Source organism: Rhopalosiphum padi, chromosome 2 (assembly GCF_020882245.1).
Source record: "Rhopalosiphum padi isolate XX-2018 chromosome 2, ASM2088224v1, whole genome shotgun sequence".
Lineage (NCBI taxonomy): Eukaryota > Metazoa > Arthropoda > Insecta > Hemiptera > Aphididae > Rhopalosiphum > Rhopalosiphum padi.
Window position 1 is genome coordinate 21927405 of NC_083598.1, and position 24192 is coordinate 21951596.

At 26.6% G+C, this 24192-nt stretch overlaps 1 protein-coding gene across 2 annotated transcripts in view; it reads left to right on the plus strand.

Moving 5' to 3' along the window:
• The first annotated feature begins 955 nt into the window (after positions 1-955).
• Positions 956-24192, plus strand: part of LOC132921600 (5-hydroxytryptamine receptor 2A) — a 93339-nt gene continuing 70102 nt past the window's right edge. The window contains exons 1-2 of one of the 2 annotated variants that reach the window (XM_060984707.1): positions 956-1619; positions 20571-21433. In XM_060984707.1, coding sequence (XP_060840690.1) covers positions 20605-21433 — 829 coding nt within the window. In that variant the 5' untranslated portion in view covers positions 956-1619; positions 20571-20604. The remainder of the gene's footprint in view (positions 1620-20570; positions 21434-24192) is intronic. The other variant, XM_060984706.1, reaches the window with a different exon arrangement.

Consider the following 24192-nt stretch of genomic DNA (forward strand, 5'->3'; position numbering starts at 1 on the left):
GCATGCTCAAAGTGTTTATTACAATTATAATTGTTGCTACTTAAGACCATAATACTTAAGAAACTTGCTTAGATTTGTCAGACCATTCATATGACTCAAACATCGTTTTTTATAATAAAACTAAACTTTTTCTTACTGTAAATTGATGAACATGACATTTTTTTTTATGCATATAAATCAAAATTTAAACAAGTAGTTTCAAAATTATTTTACTTATGCAACGAGGATAATGATCATTATACTAATAGTTTTACATAGAATATAAATTATATGTAATATTCAGTCTAGTATTTATTATACTTTAATCATTACAAATTACATAATGCTAATTTATTTATACTATTAATCATTATAATTTTAAATCATCGTCATAGCCGCTGCACCTTTGAACCTGATAAAATTAAATACAATAATTATCCTTATTATCCTATTAGTTTATAAAGTAAAATAACTCGGTAAACTATATAGTAACAATTCTCGTTCTAATCACGATTTAGATGTATCAAAATGTAAACATAGAAAATAGACAATGTTTTGCAGTAAAAAGAGCAGTTTTCATATGAATAAAACAAAGTTAATGTAAGAACTAAAAAATCTATTTATTTAAAAAAAGGGCTTTGATTTGAAAATTTCAAAAATAAAAATTTGATTAAATTACTTATTAATAATAAACAAACGGGGGTTGAGCACGCTCGGCTAATCACTGCTTGTGTTTTATATTGTACATCGTAATCGAGCCAAACCCAGTTTGAAGGATGACGACGACGACGACGACGTCTTGTATATTTTTTCCTCTCTCGTCTTCTTCCGGTTTCACGGGTTAGCGACGTTAAATATCGGGACGCGGCTCGAACGAACGAACGAACGTACGAACGAATGACACTCGAAACCGCCGCGTTGCGCCACCGGCCGCCGCCGCAGCGCGTGCAGGGCGTTTACGCAGGTGCGGCGGCCAGACGTGTTTTTTGGACGCGCCAACACGGAACGCGAGTTATACGGTTTTTCAGTGGTAAAACGCGCGCTTTGCCGACCGCAACCGACTACACCATATTATACGACAGCAGTGGGTTCACGCCAATAATAACGCAAACGTCGTGGTTTTTTTTTTTCGGTTAGAAAACTATTTTTTATTTTTAAGTCGTTTTCCTCTGGAATATTCATAAGCCTTCCGTATTTTCCTGACCAGCCTCCCCACTCCACAACACACACGTACACACACACACACACACACAAACACACACACACACACACACACACACACACACACACACACACACACACACACACACACACACACACACACACACACACAAACACACACACACACGATCACGTCACTCACTACTGGAATCGGAATCCACGCGTTCAGGACACTGTCCTGCAGCTGTGGCTGTTGCAGTGGTCCCGGTCTACATTAGTGGCAACTACAAACATTCATGCAATCTTCGTCGTTATTTCAATAACGCAATATAATATTATTTTCCTTCTCCACACTGCTATTATATTCCATCAACATGTGTTCTGAAAATATGTTAAACACCGCACATGACCGCGGCATGGTTTCGCGGGTCTAATGTTAACTGCAGTTGAGGTTTACGATTGGAGCACGTGGACAAATTGTAAGTGGCTTTAGATTTTAAATATTTTAGTATTTTTGTATAAATATATATAATATACATGTATTTGATGTTAATGCGTTTAATAGTTTTTATTAGATCGTTTATTGAGCCATTTTATTGGATTTCAAATATGCAAAAGCATTCATGTATAGGTATAACTTGTGTACTTTTTTTAGTATTTTTATTCCAAAAGTAACAACAATAAAGTTAAATGACTAGTGCGTGATTAAAATACGTGCATTTTACAGTTTATATTTTATGGACTTATATTATGTAGATCAAATGAAGAGCGAGTTTATGCTACATATATTATGTAGGTATTCGGCATCTTAAATTTAAATACTTACGTCCAAAGAAAATAATAAACTGTTTATGAACATTTTCAAAGACCTTTCAATTCTATAAAATATATTATTTTGTTATTAACCATTTAATGTAGACATATCTGTGTAAATAAACACAATAATTAAACTAAACGACAAATTTTTCAATTTTGTTGTTCTCGGCTCCTGAGTCATTCAAACATTCTTTTTATTATAATTATTTAATAACAATGAAAAAGGTGTTCTACTATATTCTTATTTTGTTTTTTAATGTCTCAACGAAAATATTGTCTTCCTAGTATACCTAAACAATAATATATTATCTGCAGCATTGCTAATATCTATTGTAATAAAAAAAACATTGTTATTTTAAGTTATATTATTTTGGAAAAACTCATTTATAATGCCTTTATGTCATTTAAGCTAACATTTTCAAATAAGCAGAGGAGTTAGACGATTCCTCCACCCTGACCTTACTCACGAATAATTATCAACCCTTTAAGTTGTTAACTTTTTATACTTATTTTTTTAAGTTTAATAAAAATTTTCTAATACAATTAATGGGTTAAAAATTATTGTTTACAAGTCAGTGAAAATATGTTTACTTTTATTGTTTGTTTATTTATAAGATATAATTAATATTTTTAACTGTACATTTTTGATATCTATTTATGATTTTAAATGGTATTACTTTTTGTTTTTTTTTCACAAGAATGCGTGTTATTTAAATGATGTAGGATATTATTATTTTATAGCATAATACGTCTTAAATATTTTATTAAAAATAAATCATATAACATGTACAGTTTGTATATAATAATGTTATAATACATTATCTGTCTACCTGGAATGCTTATATAATATTTTAACCACTTATTTTATGGTTAAAAAATGAACCTTGATGAATTATAATTAAGTAAGTGACTAAATAGATGTTGTAGATAGATAGTTGAATAATTCTGGTTTACTATTTTATGTAATTAGATAAGGGTAAATTAGTGTTTCAATCTTGATTCTGTTTAAAAATTGTAGTTAATAAAATCACGATTGAAATACATAATGAATTATATTTTTAATACTTAACTTTTGACGGTTTTTTGAGTTATTTAAAAATTATTATTAAGACTAAAAATGTATAGACTGGATACCTAACCTTATGTATAAGCATATTTAAATTATATCAAGATTTAGTTTAATAGTTGAATGAAAAAGCTCAGTGTTAATTAAAAAAGTATTTCACACTAAATTAATTTCATCTTTGAAAAACTAAAATTCAATTTATATTCAAGTATACAATGTTATCAATTAAGATACCTATGTAACATGTTGGAAAGACAAATGTTTAGTCATATTAATTACATTTAAGTAATTACTGTTAAGTCTCAAAGATATATGAATTGAGTTTGTCTACCACATCAAAATATTTCTTTAAGTAATTAATCTGCATTCTACTGAATACTAGCTATATACATTATAATATAGTTTTTAATTTCAGTTATTCATTTTCATAAAACTTGGAATTTCCTTTTCAAAATTAGTTTTATCATAATTTCCTAAACATCTCACAAAGGTTAATTATTTTACTTTGTTTATTACGAATTGTATATTGATCTGACATTTACAATTTCAATTGAGTAATAATAACTTACTTTTCGGCCACTGTTGATTAAATTTATAATTTATTGTTTGTATCATAAAAAAAAAATATATTTTGTCGTTTCATATTTTAATGATACTACATTTCAAACAATAAAAATATTCACAGCGATGACCGACCGTCTGTTTTATATTTTTTAATAATAAAAACATAATAACATATACAAATTATTTGTACCAAATTATTAATAGTTAAAGTAATATAGTTAAGGTAAAATATATTATGAATTCAACCAAACAGATACAATTTTTTAAATTTAATATTTAATTAAAATAAATTTAATAAACGAGAGCTGATCAAGCCAATACTCAAGTGCAAACAATAGTATAGTTGTTCTATTTTAGGAGAAAAATATTTGTGTGAGAATGTATTTCCATAGCTTTTAGTTGAAAATGGATAGATTATAGGGGAAATGCCAACTATTATACAGCGGAAGTGTCAAATAACGGAATGTCATTTTGGTTGGGATGTTAATGGGAAAGAGGGTGTAAATCTTTTGTTTTGTTATAGCAAACATATCGTTTTGCAGCTAGTTTTTGTAAAAGCGCTCAGAATTCCATTTCGCAATATTGTATGTGCATACAATACGTATTATAATTATATTAGTATTCATATAATCTAGGAAATAAAAATTTATTTTTGTTTACCAAAAATATATACCTCTTTAGTCACCCGATCGATATGGATAATATTAATTTATGTACGCGATGCCTATGTAGATTATATTAAAATTGCTTAATTAAGTAGAAGGTATAACACAAGTATATACAACGACATATTCAGGGAAATTAACATTAAATTCAATATTATGGACTAATGTAAATAGCTCGAGTATTATAATGGAAAAATTAAAAATAATATAAAACATGAAATGTAATTATAATTCAAAAAAAATTTTTTATCTGGAAGTGGTAACAAATATAATCAATAAAAAATAGATATTTAAAATGTAATTTAATTGTATCAGTTTTAAGTTTAGTATTGCACAAAATATCCAGGTACAACATTATATTAAACCTAATCGAAGTATACAGGGGGAGTGGTTGGAGGTTCAACCCACCTCCCCTAAAGAAATAAATTTTGTGTACGCACCTAAAGTAATTATTTTAACAGTAAATACCTACTTATTATTTAAAGAACTATAAGTACTAAATAATATACTATTATTATAGGAAACTATTAACAGTTCGTTAAGAGTTAAGACGATAACGATAGAAATAATAATACATACCTCCTTTTTTTTTTCAAAACTTTTGACTTGTATTGTATATTTTGTATTTGGCTTCAGTAAAATAAAGTATTATGTCATTTTAACTTGTTAATATATAATATATATATATTATATATAAGATCGTTGAACTTCACTTTCCTATATAAGTATTTAGACCATTATAATAAAATATAATAAATAATAATTAACAAGTAATAAACATATAATATGACGTATACATAGTCCGTGATGGTCAAGTTTAATTTAGAAAACTTATCTAAATTCATTAGCATATTTTCTGAGATTTACAGATCTTGGGGTACATCTTAAACCCTAACGGAGCCCATATTGCTTACCACACCGCTGCTTGGGATGTGCGAAAACTGTCGTGATATGCGGGACATACACACTAATTTTAAATTACTTCGATTGTACTTAACATCCCGCATGTACACATTTGAAATATTTTTGTCCATATTGAACTCCTTAAAAAGGTACTCTCAAATTCTTTATTATCAGCATATGTTATTGCGTCATAAACCTACTCAATTTAATATAAAATAAATAACTGCGGTGATATTTCAATATTTGAGTTCGTAATTATTTGAGCTATTCTTCGGTTGTTTTATTTCCAGCTGAACGATAATAATTTAAAGACAGCTTGGTTAGCGTTGTTAATATAGTTTTGATAATACAATCATTTTATTTTATATGAATTGCTTACATTATTTGATTTAAAATAATTATTTTCAATATTGTTTCTTGAATTTTCGAATACGATTTATTTATTCACATTGGCCAATGAATTTCGTTTTATTTTTAACACTGTCATCGAATTCTGAACAACTATAATTTTCTTTAAGAAATATATTTTAGCATATTGAATAATATATGTCTATCGTGAATTTAATTTAGTGTTTTTATTCTATTAGGGTTTTACAATCGACGATTCTCCCTATGTAATTGTTTATTATTTTTGAATTTTTTCGGTTATTTTGTAAATCATAAATAAACAATATTCAAAACTCGAGAGTATCGTAACATTTGGCGTGCGTTATTCTTTTCAATTTTTATCACTTAATAGAAACTAAATCGTTCATATTAAGTCAGACTATAGATTCATTTTGTATAAATTCTGGAATATAAATTATGCTAAATATATGGTAGTATTGTAGATTGTATGTTGGTTATGTTAGATTGTAGTGTAATAGCAATTTTTGGCGAATTGTAAAATAAATTATGTGATAAATATAATTCAGGGCAAAAGAAAAATCGATTACCATATTATTATTTACATTTTTTTGATTAACAAATTAAATTATTGTTAGCCACTTCCTTTCATTCTATATTAAGTTTTATGGAGTATGGTAGTTTTAATTATATACTTAAAAGGAATATTGTTAATGTGGTATGTGTACTAAATAATTCAGTTCGTTTTAATTTTTTTTGTTTTACAAGAAAAAAATTAGCGGTTCTTGGTACATAATTTTAAATTCAATTTAAAGGATTTAAAAAATAAATCGAGACAATTGAGTTATAATTTTATATATATATATATTTGATAAGATCATTTTTATTTTAGGCGTATTATAATTGTCATTATTAATTTGTAGTTGCAATTAGAACATTTTTTTTTTTTGTTAGTCATAAAAAGCATTATTTTCATTATTTAAATTAAAAAAGTTCATTTTTTTAAACTTTTAAACTTTAAAAACTTAAATATTTTAATTAAAAGATACTATTCAATGTAAATATTTAATTGCTATTGTTTTTTATACTTTTTTTTTTGTGTAAAAACCAGTATGCCTAAAAAGTTATTGGTTTTGTTTTTAAATTGTGTGGGTAGAAACTTAAGGAATCAATAAATAAGATTAATTTTAACTACTTAATTATCTTATGCATACTTAAACCTATATATAGGACTCTCAAAGAAGGTTCTTAAAGAAGTACTGTCAAATTATGAGATATTTGTACTTTAATAATGTTTTTTTAAATGCGATGTTCAATCAATAATATAATTTTTATATTTGACGAGAAGTGCTGTTACACTTTTTATCGAATAGATAAAAATAATCGATACATCAATCTATTTCTGGCAGATAATAAATATATGCATTTATACATTTATATTTTAAGTAATAATTGATATGCGTTTGCCCTGTAAATGTTAAACATGATACCGAAACTACTTTACCTGTCATAGGAACCTGTACGTATGAAAAAGTGTATGTCACCCAATTTATATGATAAGCACGTCAGTTAGTAATCAAAATGAAAACTACTATTCTGTAAGGGCAATATCAAAATGACAGAATAAAAGATGATAGAAAGGGTAAAGAGATTTTCTAGATAACATGTCAATACAAGGGCCAAAAGTAGTCGACAAAGAAAAATATTGTGTATGAGACCACTATGACGCTTAACCAGGAATGTGATGGGGTAGTATACGGGCGGTGCGAGGAAATAATAAATCAAAATAATCTGCCGGTTTAGACGGCTTAATGTTTTCACATTTTTTCACAAGTCCTGTGAACTATTTGGCAGACAATAACTAAAAAAAAGTCTGAATAAGTCAACTGTGGAGAAAAAAAGATGTTACATAATTTAACGGCTTTCACTATTGGCACGTAATCGGGTGACAATATTAACGTGTCGTATGCTTACTTTTAAGACGACGGATTTAAGCAAAAAGTTAAAGATATAATACCCAAAAAAACTCGTTTTTTTTTTGCATATATTAAAACATTGTTAAGTAGTAGATGTATTCGTTATACATATTAAAATTGATTTAAATTAAATAATAATAATAATAAAATGAATAATATTATTTTAAATCTTTTATCGTATTAAAAATTATTTGGTTGTTTTTCTAGTGTTTGAGATAGGTAATAATAATAATAAAAAAATGAATAATATTTTTTTAAATCTTTTGTCGTATTAAAAATTATTTGGTCATTTTTCTAGTGTTTGGGATAGAGTACCTAAATGTGATATTATGTTCAAGATTAAAAGCTATGATTACCCTCATTGTTCATAACTACTGAATTGTTTTCTATCTATTTTAAATTTTGATAGAAACGAAGAATATAAGCAATAATAAAATTGGTAATTTATTACATTTTTTATATTTTTAGAGGTGAAAATGTGTTTTTAGAGTTTTAAATTTGAGTTTATTGTTTTGGTTAATTGAGAAACTCGCACGTTTAACCATGATAATAAAATCTGTTTGATTTTTACATATAAATTACCTGAGTATGAAATCAAAAACATTTAAAACCACTATATCTTACTCTATTATAATTATATGTATTACGTAATTAGTATTAAATAATTTAGATTAGAAATATTTACGATCTACATATTGTGTTATCTAAAAATGTTTTAAAATATTAATTATTCATTAATATTACTATCTTCATTCAAATTGTCTGCAGATTTACACAAATGTGAAAAATTTGATTAATGGTATATAACTGTTATAAATAATTAGTTAGTAATAAATTTGATTATTTATTCTTAACTTTAAAACACAAGTGAAAATATCTTTTTACTGTACATCTCTGTAGGTTAGGTAATAATTTAAATGAAATTAATTTTTTTTTAAGAAGTGCAACAGTTTTATGATGGTAAAATGATTGTCAATTAACATTAAGTTGTTAAAATATAAACTATATAAATATAGATTACCTACAAGAGAATTTGATAAATAGGGATCACATTATACTACAACAATTAATTCTAGAGATGAATGTGTAACTTTCAATATCAACGTTATAATAATTATACTCAAAATAATCGATTTAGTTGGACCTAAATTAATAACGCTGAGTTGTAAAAACAGATTAACCAGAATAATACACAAGACAATTTTCAATGCATTGTCTGATATCAAACCAACTGTCTAATATATAGCATAGTAATTATGACAGCAAAACTTCGTTCTAAAATTTAACTAGATATAATTAAAAACATTTAGCATAATATTAGATAATGACATAATAATTGTACTAAATAACAAGTCGACTAATTTCAATCTTCACAATATTAAAATTTTGCTAATTAATTTAGCTTTCACAAGCTCAACGGTATATTGAAAAATATTTATGTGATATTATATGTGATGTGTACTTGATGAGATTCGTTCAGGTGATTATAGGCTCACAACTATAGAATTAAATTAAAAAATTGACAAGAATCAACCAAAACTATAGACAGATGTTATACCTAATATAATTGTTTTTCTCTTAAAATCATATAATTTACTTGTATTTAGCTTACTTAAAACCACTGTAGTCTAAAAAACCATGTATTTGAGTCATTTCAGATAAAAATTATCGACTGGCAACGAAATTTGACATTATGCATCGTTAATATTTTAACAGTAAATTAAATGTATTTAATGTGATTTCTTACAAGTTTTTCAATCAAATAAAACGTAGGTACGCATTAATATACGTGTAGGTTTTAAATACTGTCTTTGAATATTATTCATTAAATCCATGAATTAACAATGACATCCTTCCACAACTTTGAATCCTTATTAGAACCAATAGGAAATTGTTAACTTTTATCGCCTACACTTCGAAGTCGAACTTCCGCCATATGATTTTATGATGCAAGACTGTGTTTCTTAGAGTCTCTTAAAAGTTAATAAAGTCACTGCATTGTGTTGATAAACTATATTTTTTTGATGGTGGAAGTAATGTATTTATTGTGATCTGTTGTTCAAAACTTTCGTTCAATTTTTCTTATCATAGTAATAATCAGTAAATGATTTTTAAACAGACGCACATTTTTTATTATCTGCCAACCATTTATTTAGATCTCACTTATTCTGCATAAGATCATGTTGATTTTTTTGATATTATTAATTATTATTATTATTATTATTTTTATGCTACATTGGTTATATTAAAAATAACTAATAAGTATTAATAATTATTTAATTTATAGAAAACGAATATTGTTTCAACTTGATTTTCAACTTGATATTGTATTTATTTTGTTTTATTTTACTAAAAAAATATTTTTTTTTAAACAACTCTAGTTAACAAAAACAATTTAAATTGTTTGCGCATTTAAAAAAATAATATTACTAAGTTATTGGACTATTAATACCAAACAGGTTCGTTTTTAAATGAAACTTTTTAATGATGGTATTAAACGAAGAAGTTTTATTTCATTATTAGAATTTAAATATAATCTTATGTAACAAAAAATCTCTTGGGAAATAATGTATTACAAGATATATGTGTAACTTAGGATTTTTTTTTGTTATACATAATAAATATTAGCATAAAACCAAATTTGTAAATTTCCAACGTTATCGAATGAAGATTACCATTAAAGCCCTAAAGGTAAATGATAACCTCGAAGACTTGCCAACGATGTAAAAATAATTCAAATTAGATTTTGCTGTATGTTCTATAAAATGCATTTCTTTTAAAAATTACATTTATACCAACAAATACCTAACTGAGATAGTCTAATGCAGATCTAATAATTTAATAACATAATTGTTATTAAATGTTGATTTTAATAATTTTTCCTCTATAATTTTTATTTTTATACAAGAAAAAGTTTTGAATTCATAATGCATCTTCTGAAACAAGAATTTAAAACAATTTTAATGGAATAAAAATAACATCCACAACAACTGTCTTAAAAATTACCAAACAAACTTTACTAATAAAAAAAAATTGTATCGTTTAGTCGTGACAGCTTTTAAATTTGTTTAATATATTATTCGTATAATCAATGTATTAACCTTAAAATACAATTTTAATTTTATTCAATCACAATAATTACAATGGAATGCTTAACAAACTGCACAATATTTGATATTTATATTTATATTATATAATATATATATATATTATTTTTAATATAAAAATAAAAAACAAACTTCAAAATTATATTATTTCCCTGACAAAAGAAATATAAAATTGTATTTATGAAAAAAAGAAATTGCAATAGTAAGTTATCTTTGTGGGTGTTGATAACCAATCAAAAACTAAAGTTTTAGTAAACAAAATCATTTTAAAATAGGTGAAGATACAAGCAGATAAGATGTATATAATTATACAAAAAAAAGATCAAAGAACATATTTTATTAATCGGTACTTACATTCATCGTTTCATCATCAATTAATATCATAACAATAATATTTCGTTTTTCATTTATTATAATTTTAATTGATTTTATTCATTTTTTACTATTATAACGAGCATAATCAATATTTTTTTTAAATAATTCATATTTTATAGTCATTGTTAATGTTATTTTACAGATTTTTTTTTTATCAAGTATTAAGGCGTTTAAGAGAAATGAAAAATAGTACAATGCTCAGAAAACTATTCTAGATGAGTTTTGGTTTAGTGAAATGTTTGAATTGGTAGTCTTAAACAAATAAAATAGATACTTATAATAACTGACGTCTGGCTTGGTTTGAAGATTGATTTGTCTCAGAAAATATGAAATATATTTATTTATTTGATGATTTTAATAATAGTTTGTATCATAGGTAGTTGGAATAATTACTAATTATAAATCATATGCTATAATTTTTATGAAATTCATGAATTATGTTACATGCATTTCTCTTCAGTTCGTATGTTTAAAGTTTAACCTTATTATTTATATATTCGTTTATTTACTGTAACTATTGTGTTATTTATTATAATGTATAACACATCATATTTGATATGCTTGTTGGTTAGCTATTTATTGGTTAGGTGATTTAAGAAGACGTCATACTCACGTTAGCTCTCACTGTATTTCTATCTTACTAACGAAGAACATTTCAAATTAGTGTTTGTCAGTTCCAATTTTGTTCAGTAACCTTAATAATAGGTTGAATTGACATATCGTGAAAGTTAAATGTAAGAATATCATTTGTGTTTTCACATGAGTTTTCTGCGATATTATAAGTTAATTATTATTCATTTTTACATACCCACAACTCGATTAACAATTAAAGTATTGGAAAACCTATGTTAAATTATAAATAATGTTCTTAAATTTCAGTTTATTAGGTCAGTTAATAGGTCGATTCACTCTATTATTAAAAGTTATTATACCAAGTTGGAATACTTGTGGAAGATAGAGTAAACATATGTGGGTGTTACGTCCTTCTCAATAAAATACTTTTTCCTATCAAACATTGACAATCGCTGTTATAATATAACTATAGATGTACAATTATTGGTAGTACACTGAACACTGTATCTAGAACCAACTTAGTACCTTTAATGATGTTTACCAATAGTACGTTTTTTTTTCATTAGTAAACATTATGCAAGGGTTCAGGTTGCTACGTACAAACTTTAATAATGATGTCATATCACTAATTGGAGTTGAAAACCAATTTTATATTTTATAAATACACCACGTTTTTAAGAGTATTTATGGTATCCATCAGCTGTATCCCTTGAATTTGAAACTTATTATAATAATAAATACAACACGAGAATCTTTATACCTGGAATAAGGGTTTAGTGGGACGAAAAATCCCTAGGCCATCCTGACCGTTCCCAAATGATAAGCTACGGAGTAATATATTTTTTATACTATGAAAAAGTCATTGTATGTTAGTGATAAGTCGGAATGGTTACTTAATGGTTACTACTGGTAACAATTTCATTGACGGGGATATTACCAAAACTTTGAGAACGTTAGCTCTCTCACTTATGGGTATTTATTATATAGATTAACCTATCCATTCTGTAATATCCATGGTAATTGGTAAGTGCCCTGAAAGATCTCACATTCGCAAAACGAAAAATTCTCTCAGTGACATGAAGCCATTCTCAGTATCGTATAACATAACCTTAAGCATCCGATATTAATAATAAAATACTTTGGTACTCATACGATGATTTTCAAAGAACTGAACAATAATAACTGTAAATACTTGAAGTTGTCATAAAATGTTAACATGATTATTTGCAATACATGACTAAATTGTCTAAATACTTTGAATTATTTACGGGCATGATAAATTGTTAAATTTATTATTATTATTATTTTTTTAATTATTGTCGATAAACAATTTTTACTTAGTAAAAAAAGCTTGACAATTGAATTCAAGATTCCTTACAAGATGTTTTTATATCTATTTAAAAATATCAAAGATACCTACATAATACGTACATTTTTTTTTTATTAGAAGTTAAAGTTCAATAATAATTGTTGACAAAATTCGTTAATTCACAATAATGTTATTGCAATTAACAATTTATAAAATCTTCAACTTTTATACCAAAGGTTTGAAAATGTTATATAATTTTATCCATAAATTGTTCATACTGGAACTAAAAACTCTAAAAATATTAAAACATAATTATAATTTATAAAAATTTGAAGTTCAAATTTTGACAAAAATGCATATTTAATCGATGAATAATAACGATGTTCATTATTTTGTTAAAATTCAATAACATTGTTAGTAAAAGACTTAAAATTTTTACGTACATTATAAATTTCACTATATTATGTAATGATATTTTAAAAATATGTAGACTTATTTTGTCGTGTGATATATTTATTCCATAAATTTATTCACATTGTTTTACGGGGAAGTATTCAAAAATCAATAATATAGTAAGGTTTAAACTATAAGTTATGAATATATGCTATTATAATAATTTAATAAATTCAGTATGTTTTCACTAAAAATTAAATCAATCTACTACAATACTACTAGAAAAATGAATTTCTATAGTACCAATATCAAAATATCAAAAAATATAATTTTATAAAATATACTTAGTGATGGTGCAGACTGAGGGGCCTTCGCTCAGAACTGTTTTTTGTATACAATGATAATATATTATTGAATTCAAATTTATCATATCCATAAAAGTGATTAATTCAACACCTAATGTATAGAGTGGTACCCACTTGCTCACTTTTTTTTCATCTTAAAAATTGTCTTTTAGAATTAGTTCCTTATATTTATTGTATTTTTAACTGCATAATAATATATATATATATATATATATATTTTTATTGATAGTCTTACCTTGTGTGTAGGTACGTGTTCTGAAAAAAGTATCAATTTATATTTATTAATTTATATTAAATACTAGAGTTTATTATTTTTAGTAGTAAAGTCTTTATCTTTAATTTATTCATAACCTGAATATAGAATTGTATATTATTACGATTTACGAATGTATATCGTTAGTATTGGGATAATTTAAAAACAATATTGTATACTTTTGAATTAAATGTGTTACTAAAAATTTTCTTTTTATTTACATTTTCAATCATAATAATCACTAGATTTACTTAGAATATTATAAGGAATGAAATGCATCTATGAATAGTTTTTAATCATTTAAAAATTGTATTGTTAAATACTTGTAAAGGATACTTATTTTTCCAGTAACAATTAAAAAACAGTATATTACATATGTAAAACGTTCATAAAATATTCATATTATTAAATGCATGTATGGCATAATATAGGTATATTGTCTATTTGTGGTTATGTTTGCACAAGTGTTTAATCCATTTTCCCCGATACAACACAGTTTTGTGATATAATACAAATTTCACTGATTGTATGTGGTTCCTTTTATACGCTCCGTTGGACAACTTTTAATTTATTAATTAGTAGATTTTTTAGATAACATTAATGATTCAATGACTAGCAGTCGAGAATGGAACGAATTGAAGCTGTAGTAATTGATCTGGAAAATTGGGTTATGGTTTCGATAGAAAATGTGAGGAAAAAAATGTAACGCTATTGTACTCGTATAACAGGTGCCATATTTAAGATTTAAAAATACTTAGTATTGTTTCATGCTTAATATGAAAAACACTTGGTTTTATTGTGGTGTGAAATATATAAGTATTACAGGTATCACCCCTAAAAAAGGGCCAACTTGAATATAGGGACATCAGTCCTCCGTGTATAAATCAGTATCTAATTAAGAGATAAAATCCGAATAGCGAATAAAAGGCAATTCAGTTAATGCAATAGTGTATATTATAAAATTAAATTCCTTTTTTACTGTTACACTGTTTGTTAATAATATAAAATATTACATAATTTAAACTATAATATTGACCATTATTTTTAAAAGCAAATTAAAACGGCAAACCTATCTATCAGAATGGTACGTGATTATGACTGAATGTTTTTTCTTTTTTTTTTTTATTGTTATCTAATAACCGTCATAATACAATATTATTTTCACTATAATATACAGATGCAATGGCCAATGAGTATATATTTCGTGAAGTCACTTTATTTATTATTAAAATTAAACGAATGGATACAATTTTATTAATGTACTAACATACCAGTGTCAATTAATCATAGTTAATATTGATATTTTATAATTAAATATTTTTAGTTAAGTAATAATGGTGGATTAGATGTTTAAATTCACGTATGATTATAATTAATTAGGTGTTCAATGCTGAATTTCTCATATTTCTGATTTAACACTATTATGTAATTAATAAAATGAATTGTTTTTTTAACCATTCTACAAATAATAGTTTGTAATTGATAATTTTAATCACTATCATTTTTATTTGTTAAGGTTTAAATTGTAATATATATATATTTTGTTTTAAACAAATTAATTATTAGACATATCGTATACAGTAGTGTAAACTGTACAGTATAAATTGAGTATATTAAAGGTTAAATGCTTTAAATTTGTTTTACATTTTATTGTCATAATAATAATATGATAATGATAAAATTAAATTAATTACAATAAGAAATAAACGTTTACATATTTTATTTACACGTGTTAGCTAACTATTATCCAATTTCTGATGTATTGTATTACATTTACATATCCTGTTGTAATAATGTAAACATAATGCATTAAATACTTTTTTAAATACTATTATTTGGTTGGTATTATAAAATAATGAATTGAAAATACGTATTTTTTTTAAATATTTCAGTAAACTTTATTTTTTATATTGTGTCATTTGTACTATAATACTAAAAATATGTTTAAGTAAAATGTTATCAACGTATCTATATGTTTGAATCATTATATTTTTGTTTTTTATTATCCATCATTTTTACACTATTACCAAATGTGCTATAAAACTTGTTTTAAACGGCGATATATTGGTGCAAACATAAGTTGTGTGCCTTTTTTATATTTTGTTGTTAGAAAAAAAATCATTAAAAATTCACTTTTCTACGTAATTTTCTTCATTCTTTCGCACTTAGCTTTATTTTAAATGTAAATGTAAATTACATTCAATTAATTTTTTCTGGTATACATTTATTATGTATACATGTATATTTCATGTTTTAATTTTACTGTGTTATCATAGTCAAATACATTTATAAAAGTACCTAGAATTTACATGTTTTAAATCTGTAATTAAATTCTATTAATATCACATCGATAATATGATAATGATATGCAATACAAGCATAAAATAATTATAAATGTCAAGTTGAGTGTATTGTGAAAAAATAATTTATATGATATAGTTCTGAAAGGTACCTTTTGTTATAACTTGTCGTAATATATATTTTATTTACACTAATTCACGGCGTAATTTTTGAGTATTCAAAGGTAAAATTTGTTTAAAAAAAAAATGAGGATTTCTATAACCTTATTTTATAAGGTTTTTATTAAAAGTTTTATAACTATAATAATACGCGTAAATCATAAAAATAATAAGTGTAACTGTGGAAAGTACAATAAGCATTGAAAAAAAATTATCAATTCATATAGCTAATAAAATATGAATTGATTGTTTTTTTTTTTTAAAAACTATTAATCACAAACTATAACTATATGAAAAAATAACTCAGTTCCTTACAAAATAGATCAGTTGATAAGTATTTTTTTTTATCGAGATTTATATCTTTAGAGAAAGAGACGAGTAGATCATTGATCATTTCTTATATTTTATAATAATAATAATAATAATAATAAATGTTCACGTGAAATGTTCATAACTAGAATTATTCATCCATGATAAAAAATGTGAACTGATTTTAACATTATGTTAAAAAACTATTAAAAATGTATAGATTAAAATGATTAATCAAAGCATTAATATTGTTTTCATTTATCATTTAGGTAATAGGTATTAATAAATAAATATAAAATAATACACTAATTTATGCCTTCATGCTTTCATATTAAACACAGTTTCTTATAGAATTCTGAACATAAAATAATTGTCTTACTTAAATTATTAATAATAAAAAAAAATATACTATTTTTGCTTTTGTATTGTTAAACAATAGTTTTTAAGAAATGCAAAAATAAAAAATGCTCCTTTAGAAATATAATTAAAATATATTATTTAAATGTATTTAGCTATATATTATTCAATGGGTTATAAATTAAAGAACAATAATTATAGTTCATTTTTTTAAGAATATAATATAATAGGGTTAGTTTAATATAATATTATAATATATATTATTAAGTGTATTTTTTTATAATGCAATTTTTTGATGATGTACTTATGTATCTCAATTAATCTCTCTCGAGTATATGTATAATTTATAAAACTAATTTAAGGTAATTTTAAGTTTTGAGAAACGGTTCATCTTAAATTAACAATTTATCAAAATTGGCCTACATATTATGTGTTAATATATCATACACACTGAGACATTTTACTATTGTTTTGAGATATGAACAGTTCTCATGTTGAGAAACTTTTCAATAACCTCTTTTATTCTCCTACGCGCCATAGACCGTAGTTCACAGGTACATTTATCATTTCACCACAATTCTTGCTTCTCGCCACATGAGATCATTTACACACGACGAATAGATGACGCAGTGTTGGAGGTATCTAGAAATACGTCTTGATAACACACATTTTAAGTTTTAGATACTGAGTGGAGCGATAAATGTATTGATTTGATAATGATGTGTGTGTTTTTTTTTTATTTGTGTACACGATAAATACTTTGTCGATAAAATAATTTTCAAAAAACGAAGGTGGTATCTGATAAAAAATTAGATATAGTTAGTAATTTAGAGCGGTAAAAAAAAAATATTTTGAATATTTTTGAACTATTTATAGGCATTTTTTGATTAATTTTTTCTATCAAAAATTATTCACTGGATCAAATTTCTTGAAATATCAATTCAAGATCACACATAAGTTGTTCTTATATCTACATCTAATATTTTTTTTTATATGCATTTGAAGTAAGGATCTTGACGAAATTTGTCAAAAACCATAACAAATTGTAATTTTTTTTTTAGTTAAAAACGCATAAAAACTTTCCTTTTTTAAGTTTTGAAAATTTAATACAAGACTCATCATAAAGAGAACACAATGAAAACATCAAATCCAATAAATATATGAAGACAATTTTATTTTTTATACACATTTTAATTTCAAACGAAATTAATTATTTAAACAATAAATAACAATGTTAATTATTTTTTATAGTTTAAAAAATGTTTTCGTTTAAACTTAAAACTTTTAAATATTATATGGTTTTGTTACGAATTTTACTGTATACAATGATATTTTGTTTTATAATATGGATCTATTTTTACTGTTTTATAGTATTTACAGAAAATATAATTACATTTTGAGTAGTATAAGTTAATATAATACGGTATAAATATGTATTATTATAATAATTAAATATTAATTGTATAGTACTCGTACAAGTAAATACAATATTTTCAGAAAAAATTCTGAAAATCGACCTATTGTAATACTAAAAGTAGAATAAATAACTTAAATACCTAGATACATAACAAAAAAACATATCATAAAATATGGCTGACAGACCATTTCCGTTGAAAATCATTTTTAGTAGACAATGCTACATCTTTGAATTCAAATTTAACACTCATAATAGTGTCCCACTCGACATTTAATGTACAGTAGAGCGATACCAACTTGCTACCTTTTTTCTTTTGATTCCTTTTCTTATATTGTTTTATTAATTCACTTCATGTGTACTTTTATGTGGTTAATATAAAATTATAATAGTAAAGTTAACTTTATATCACACATATTTACCTAATATTTAAATATTTATCAGTTATCTGTAAACGTTCATAATATAGACTATTTATTTACAAATATTTCAAAAACATGCTTTAAAAATATATAACTATGTTAGTAACAATTATTGTGCTTGCCAATTATTTCTATCGTATTTCAATGTGTTTATAAAACAAATATCATCGAAACCGATGATATTAAGTGAGTATTGGATAATAATTTATAATAGTACCTATCATATAAATTATAATGTAGTCAATCTTTTATCATTTAAAAAATATTGTTTAGTCTCTACTTTTTGAATGTCATATACGCATCTCATTAACAATAATTTGTATCTTTATAGTTATAATAAATTGTTTTAAAAGTGGAATTTTATTATTTTTTAAATCAATAAAAACAAAATAAATTGTTAACACTAAATACAACATGGCTAAAAACGAAAAAAAAAACCATTAGTCAGAAGTTGTCTATGCTTTTTTTCTATAAAAGAGGAAAATATATTTTAATTCTATCAAAACTGTTTGTGATTAATCTTCAATTACACTATATTTGATAAATTGAACGTTTCCAATTCATATTACAATTATTCTATATTTTAACGCTGAAGTTTTGTATATTTATTAAAATTATAAAATTCCGTGTTACCATCAAAATATTGTCACTGTCAATCAGTTAGGCACGTGTGACCGATGACAATAATATTATTCCCTTTCATGGGACTGTCATCGGGACTCGTCTGGCAGATAACGGTATTTGAAGGGTTCTGATAATACTTCGGTCGGATGTGTAATAATTCTCCACGTGTCGTAAAGGTTTGGTTAGGAACGCCGGAGAGTAAGTAATACGACATTGCGACGAGAGAATTAATAGGATATTACCTTAGTCCTTAGCATGAGTATTCTAATATAAATAGTTATATGTACCAAGGTATTATAGGTACACAGAATCAAATAAGTATTAATACCGTTGCAGGCATAACTTGACCAAAGAAGTTAGTGATTGAAATGATCGGTAGAATACCTATTCGTTTGATAAATCTACTTAACGACGGATTACAAGGGGTCTTTTGCAGAATAAGGGATAAATAATAAGGGACAATTTATTGACGATTAGCTATTATTGAAGTTAATAATCCTCATCACATTGTATTTATATTATACTTTGATTTTTAGAAAATTAGATTTTAGTATTAACACAAAAATAATACACGTTCATAATTTGATTACAATGAATAGGTTAAATAATGAAAAAAAAAATGATGTTATAATACGTGCATGATGTAAACAATTTAAAATTAAATCTAATCCAGAACAATCGTATGCGGACACGATGGTACATAATATCATTATATATTATGAGTATGTTCAGTGAATTCTGAAGATTAATGTGTGCTGTTGAATGCAATTTGTAGATAACAATAATACTATATATATATTATCCACCAGAAACTATAATATTATATTATATTAATAAATAATAATCCTTTGATTACAACGATGATTACTGTTTATGAATACCTCACAGTCCACACACACACACACACACACACACACAGTAGGCGTTGATTTGTTCTCGTTTTCATGACCAACTGCAATCGTACGATTTCTAAACTATCTGAATTTACCAACGACGTGCATGCATTTTTATATAGCTCGGCCGCACGTCATGCCGTAGTAATACTAAAAGTACTTAAAAACAGATATACGTGCCCGTGAAAAGAGGGGAAAAAAACAGTCATCACGTAAAACATAATTTTATATATTTTTTTCAGCTCGAGTCTCGTGCGTTGAACAGAAGAAAATGTAATGGGCAGCGGTCACGATGACGGAGCTGGAAAGGTGTGGTTGGCGCAGGTCATCTGCCGACTGGTGTACTCCGTGTACCAGGACAACGGCAACTATTACAACAACGGTTCGGCGACGACCGCGGCCACCACCGCCGCCGCTGCAGCCGCGGCCGCCACCGCCACCACCGCGGCCACCGCCGCCGCCGTAGCGGTGGCCGGCACCGAGATGGTGATGACCGCGACGACGAACGGGAACAAGTTGCTGGTGACCGAGGCCCGGGTCGACAGGCTGGACTGCGGCGGCACGTGGACGCTGGACTGTCGGCGGGCGGCGGGAGCCCTAGCGTGTACCGACGCGCTGTCCGGGGCCACCGACGCCGACGTCAGGCTGTACCTACCCGCCAGGCTGTCGGCCCACTTCGACGGACAGCCGGCCGTGTCCGTCGGCCTGCCCGAAACGGCCCGCGGCAACGCCGTCACCGTTGTACGTTGTGATGGTGACGGTGGTGGCGGCGGCGGCGGCGGCGGTGGCGGTGGCGGCCACGACCATCGCGACGACGTCAACCAGGTGACGTGTTCGATAAGCGGCGAACAGTGGCCGCGTGCCACCGTCGCCGCCGCTGCCGACAATAACGGGGATGACCACCAACGTTGGTACAACTGGAAGTATCTATTCGTCGTCGTGTTCATCGCTTCCGGTGGCGTGGGCAACATACTCGTCTGTCTCGCCATATGCCTGGACAGGCAGCTACAGAACGTCACCAACTACTTTCTCCTGTCCCTGGCCATCGCCGACCTGCTGGTGTGCCTGTTCGTCATGCCGCTTGGCGCCATACCAGGATTCTACGGTAAGTGCAAGTCTACGACCAATATAAGTATGTTATAAGTACGTTACAGTGTCTGATCAGTAGTAGAGTTGCGCGTCCAATGCAATACAATACGTTCGAGACCAAAGTTAGAATCTGTTAAAATATTATAAAAAAATCAAAAAACAAATAGGTAGGTACCTACTTAAGTTTCGAATTTGAATACGTATATTATTACACAACATTTAAACGTTTTGTCGAAAAATGTACGTACAGCCCTCTAATAATTAACATTTGGAACTTTCATCGAAAACGTAGGTAGATACAACAGTCCGATGCAGTGGTGGTCAAACGGATGGTGGTGGTGAGGAGGGGGGTAAGGGGGATAGATCCCACATGACTTTTTTTCTTTAATATTTATAACAATTAAATTTATGTATATTATATTATAATGTTAATGTATTAAATTTTGTTTAATTTTTTTACGCCCCCCCTCCATGACAAAATGATTTGACCGCTAGTGGTCCGATATTATATACCATAAAATAAATAATCAACACATAATACTCTACCATTGTATTATCTGTGTATACTATATAGTATGATGGGTAAAAAAAAATATAAATCACGTGGCTACCTAAAAGCTATTGTCATTTTAAATCACAAATAAAAAAAAATGAATAAACGACATTATGAAGATATAAAATACAATCAAAAAATAAAATAAAATCTTAATGCCAAAAATGACTAATTATTTATAATTAGTTGCACTACATTTTTATATTTTACCGTCATATTTATATTACTTTTGACTTTTTTTTTATCGTAACAGTTTAAGTAAATTGAAAAAAATGTAGATATCTATGTATATAAACATCTACAATATACACAAAATATTACAATAATTAGTTTAAAAGGTTTTTTTTTGCTTATCACATTACATTGTACCACAACCAAAAAACAAACATGTTCACACATATTTATTTGTTTGTTTTTATTCATACGTATTATAATTTGTATAATGATAAAATGATAAAGGGATAAATTAATTTAATGCCAACTCGTTTATTTTTTTTTTTTTTATAAAGTTAGTAAGTTTTACTAAATATAATAAATATTATTTTTACATATTTTATATTTAAATGACCAACGACTATTATCTATAATATACTAAGTATTAACCCCGAAAATTACCGAGCGCAATAAATTGGTATGTATTCTTATACTAATTTATATGACATGACCTTATTTGGTCATTTCGGTCATTTTAAGTGCAATAGGTAAACTCCCGTTACGGCCGTATCTTACTAATCGATCCCTCTATGTGTCTGTCCTTGGTTCATCTTTTCTTAAGTTTACACTGACGTCGGGTGTCCCGAAGGTGCTTTTCTATTGCCTATCCTGTTTTCTTTCTCTCATTACTTTCAAAGTACAATCTCACTTCTCTCATTTACCTGTCCTTTTCCATATAACTATTACTTCTAAAAACTATCTTGAAAATTCTACTAGTTTCCAGATAATGTTCTTTGAAAATCATGACCCCACTTTTTCTTTCCAATCCTTATACGAATCTGCTGTTTTGTATTATGCTGTGATTTAAAACAACCCGTATTATTATGTTATCTGACATCGTTATCTTGTGTAAATATAAGTAAATAAAAAAATATTTATAAATATTAGGTAATTCCGGTGTTTTAGATTTTATTGTTATTCCATTATATATATATATATATATATATATATATAATTCTAGAATAAATGCCACGTGTAAACTTGTGTTGCTATATGCATAATTGCAAATAAATAACTTAATTATTATCAACCGCGGTATCGGTGATCTTAATCAAATTACCAATAATTCTGTTTTTAATACCTACCTACCTACACACGTCGTTCTGCAAACTGCACACGGGTGTGACAAAAAAAATATATATATTTGACTTGGTAAAGTTCAAGTTTAATTATTAGATTTTTTTTAAATAAATCTAAACAGGGATTACTATTGAAAAAAAATCAAGCTGTAGCTTTGTAGACAAATGTTTAACAGTGATAGTCACATTACTACACATTACTATTTGTTTTATATATTTTTTCTTTAGAAAACACAAACGCCAATTATTACTGTCCTAGATCTTATCTCTATTTTGTGGTGAATTATGGCTATCAATACGTGATGTCCGTGGATTGCGAAACACAGTTTGCGCGTCAACCTATAGTTTAAAATCTTATCCACCACACAACGTTTCAGAAAAATGGTTTCAATACTATCTAGGTCCTAAGGTATGTCCTGGTTGAGTGATTCAGAATCATCATAAGCATAACAATTAAACAAATATTTTTGGATGATTTAAAATAATTATCAGTAACTTTCAGTTATTATTATTTAAGTCCAATAAAGTAGAAGTAATTCAATTGCATTTGTATAATTGAATACGTATCTACGTTGTTTTCCGAGACTTATATTATTATGTCTTCATAATTGATACTAATGTTACTTTCTGTATTCAAAATAATTACATTGATGAACCTATCTTGATTCATACAAGTACGAAACAACGTTTTTGTACGTTACATATAGTGAAAAATGATCTTTCGCGGGTTGTTATATTTACTGGAAGAACAATAGCTACATAGAACATCATGCAGAAATTAGGAAATACTCCACCGTAATATATATATTAAATTTACGATTTTATTTCCTTTAAACTTGAGATTTAACACAATTATACATATAATATTATAATATATTTATTTTTATTTTGAGGGGCTCTAGAAATTTGAGGGGTTTGCTTACATCTTTA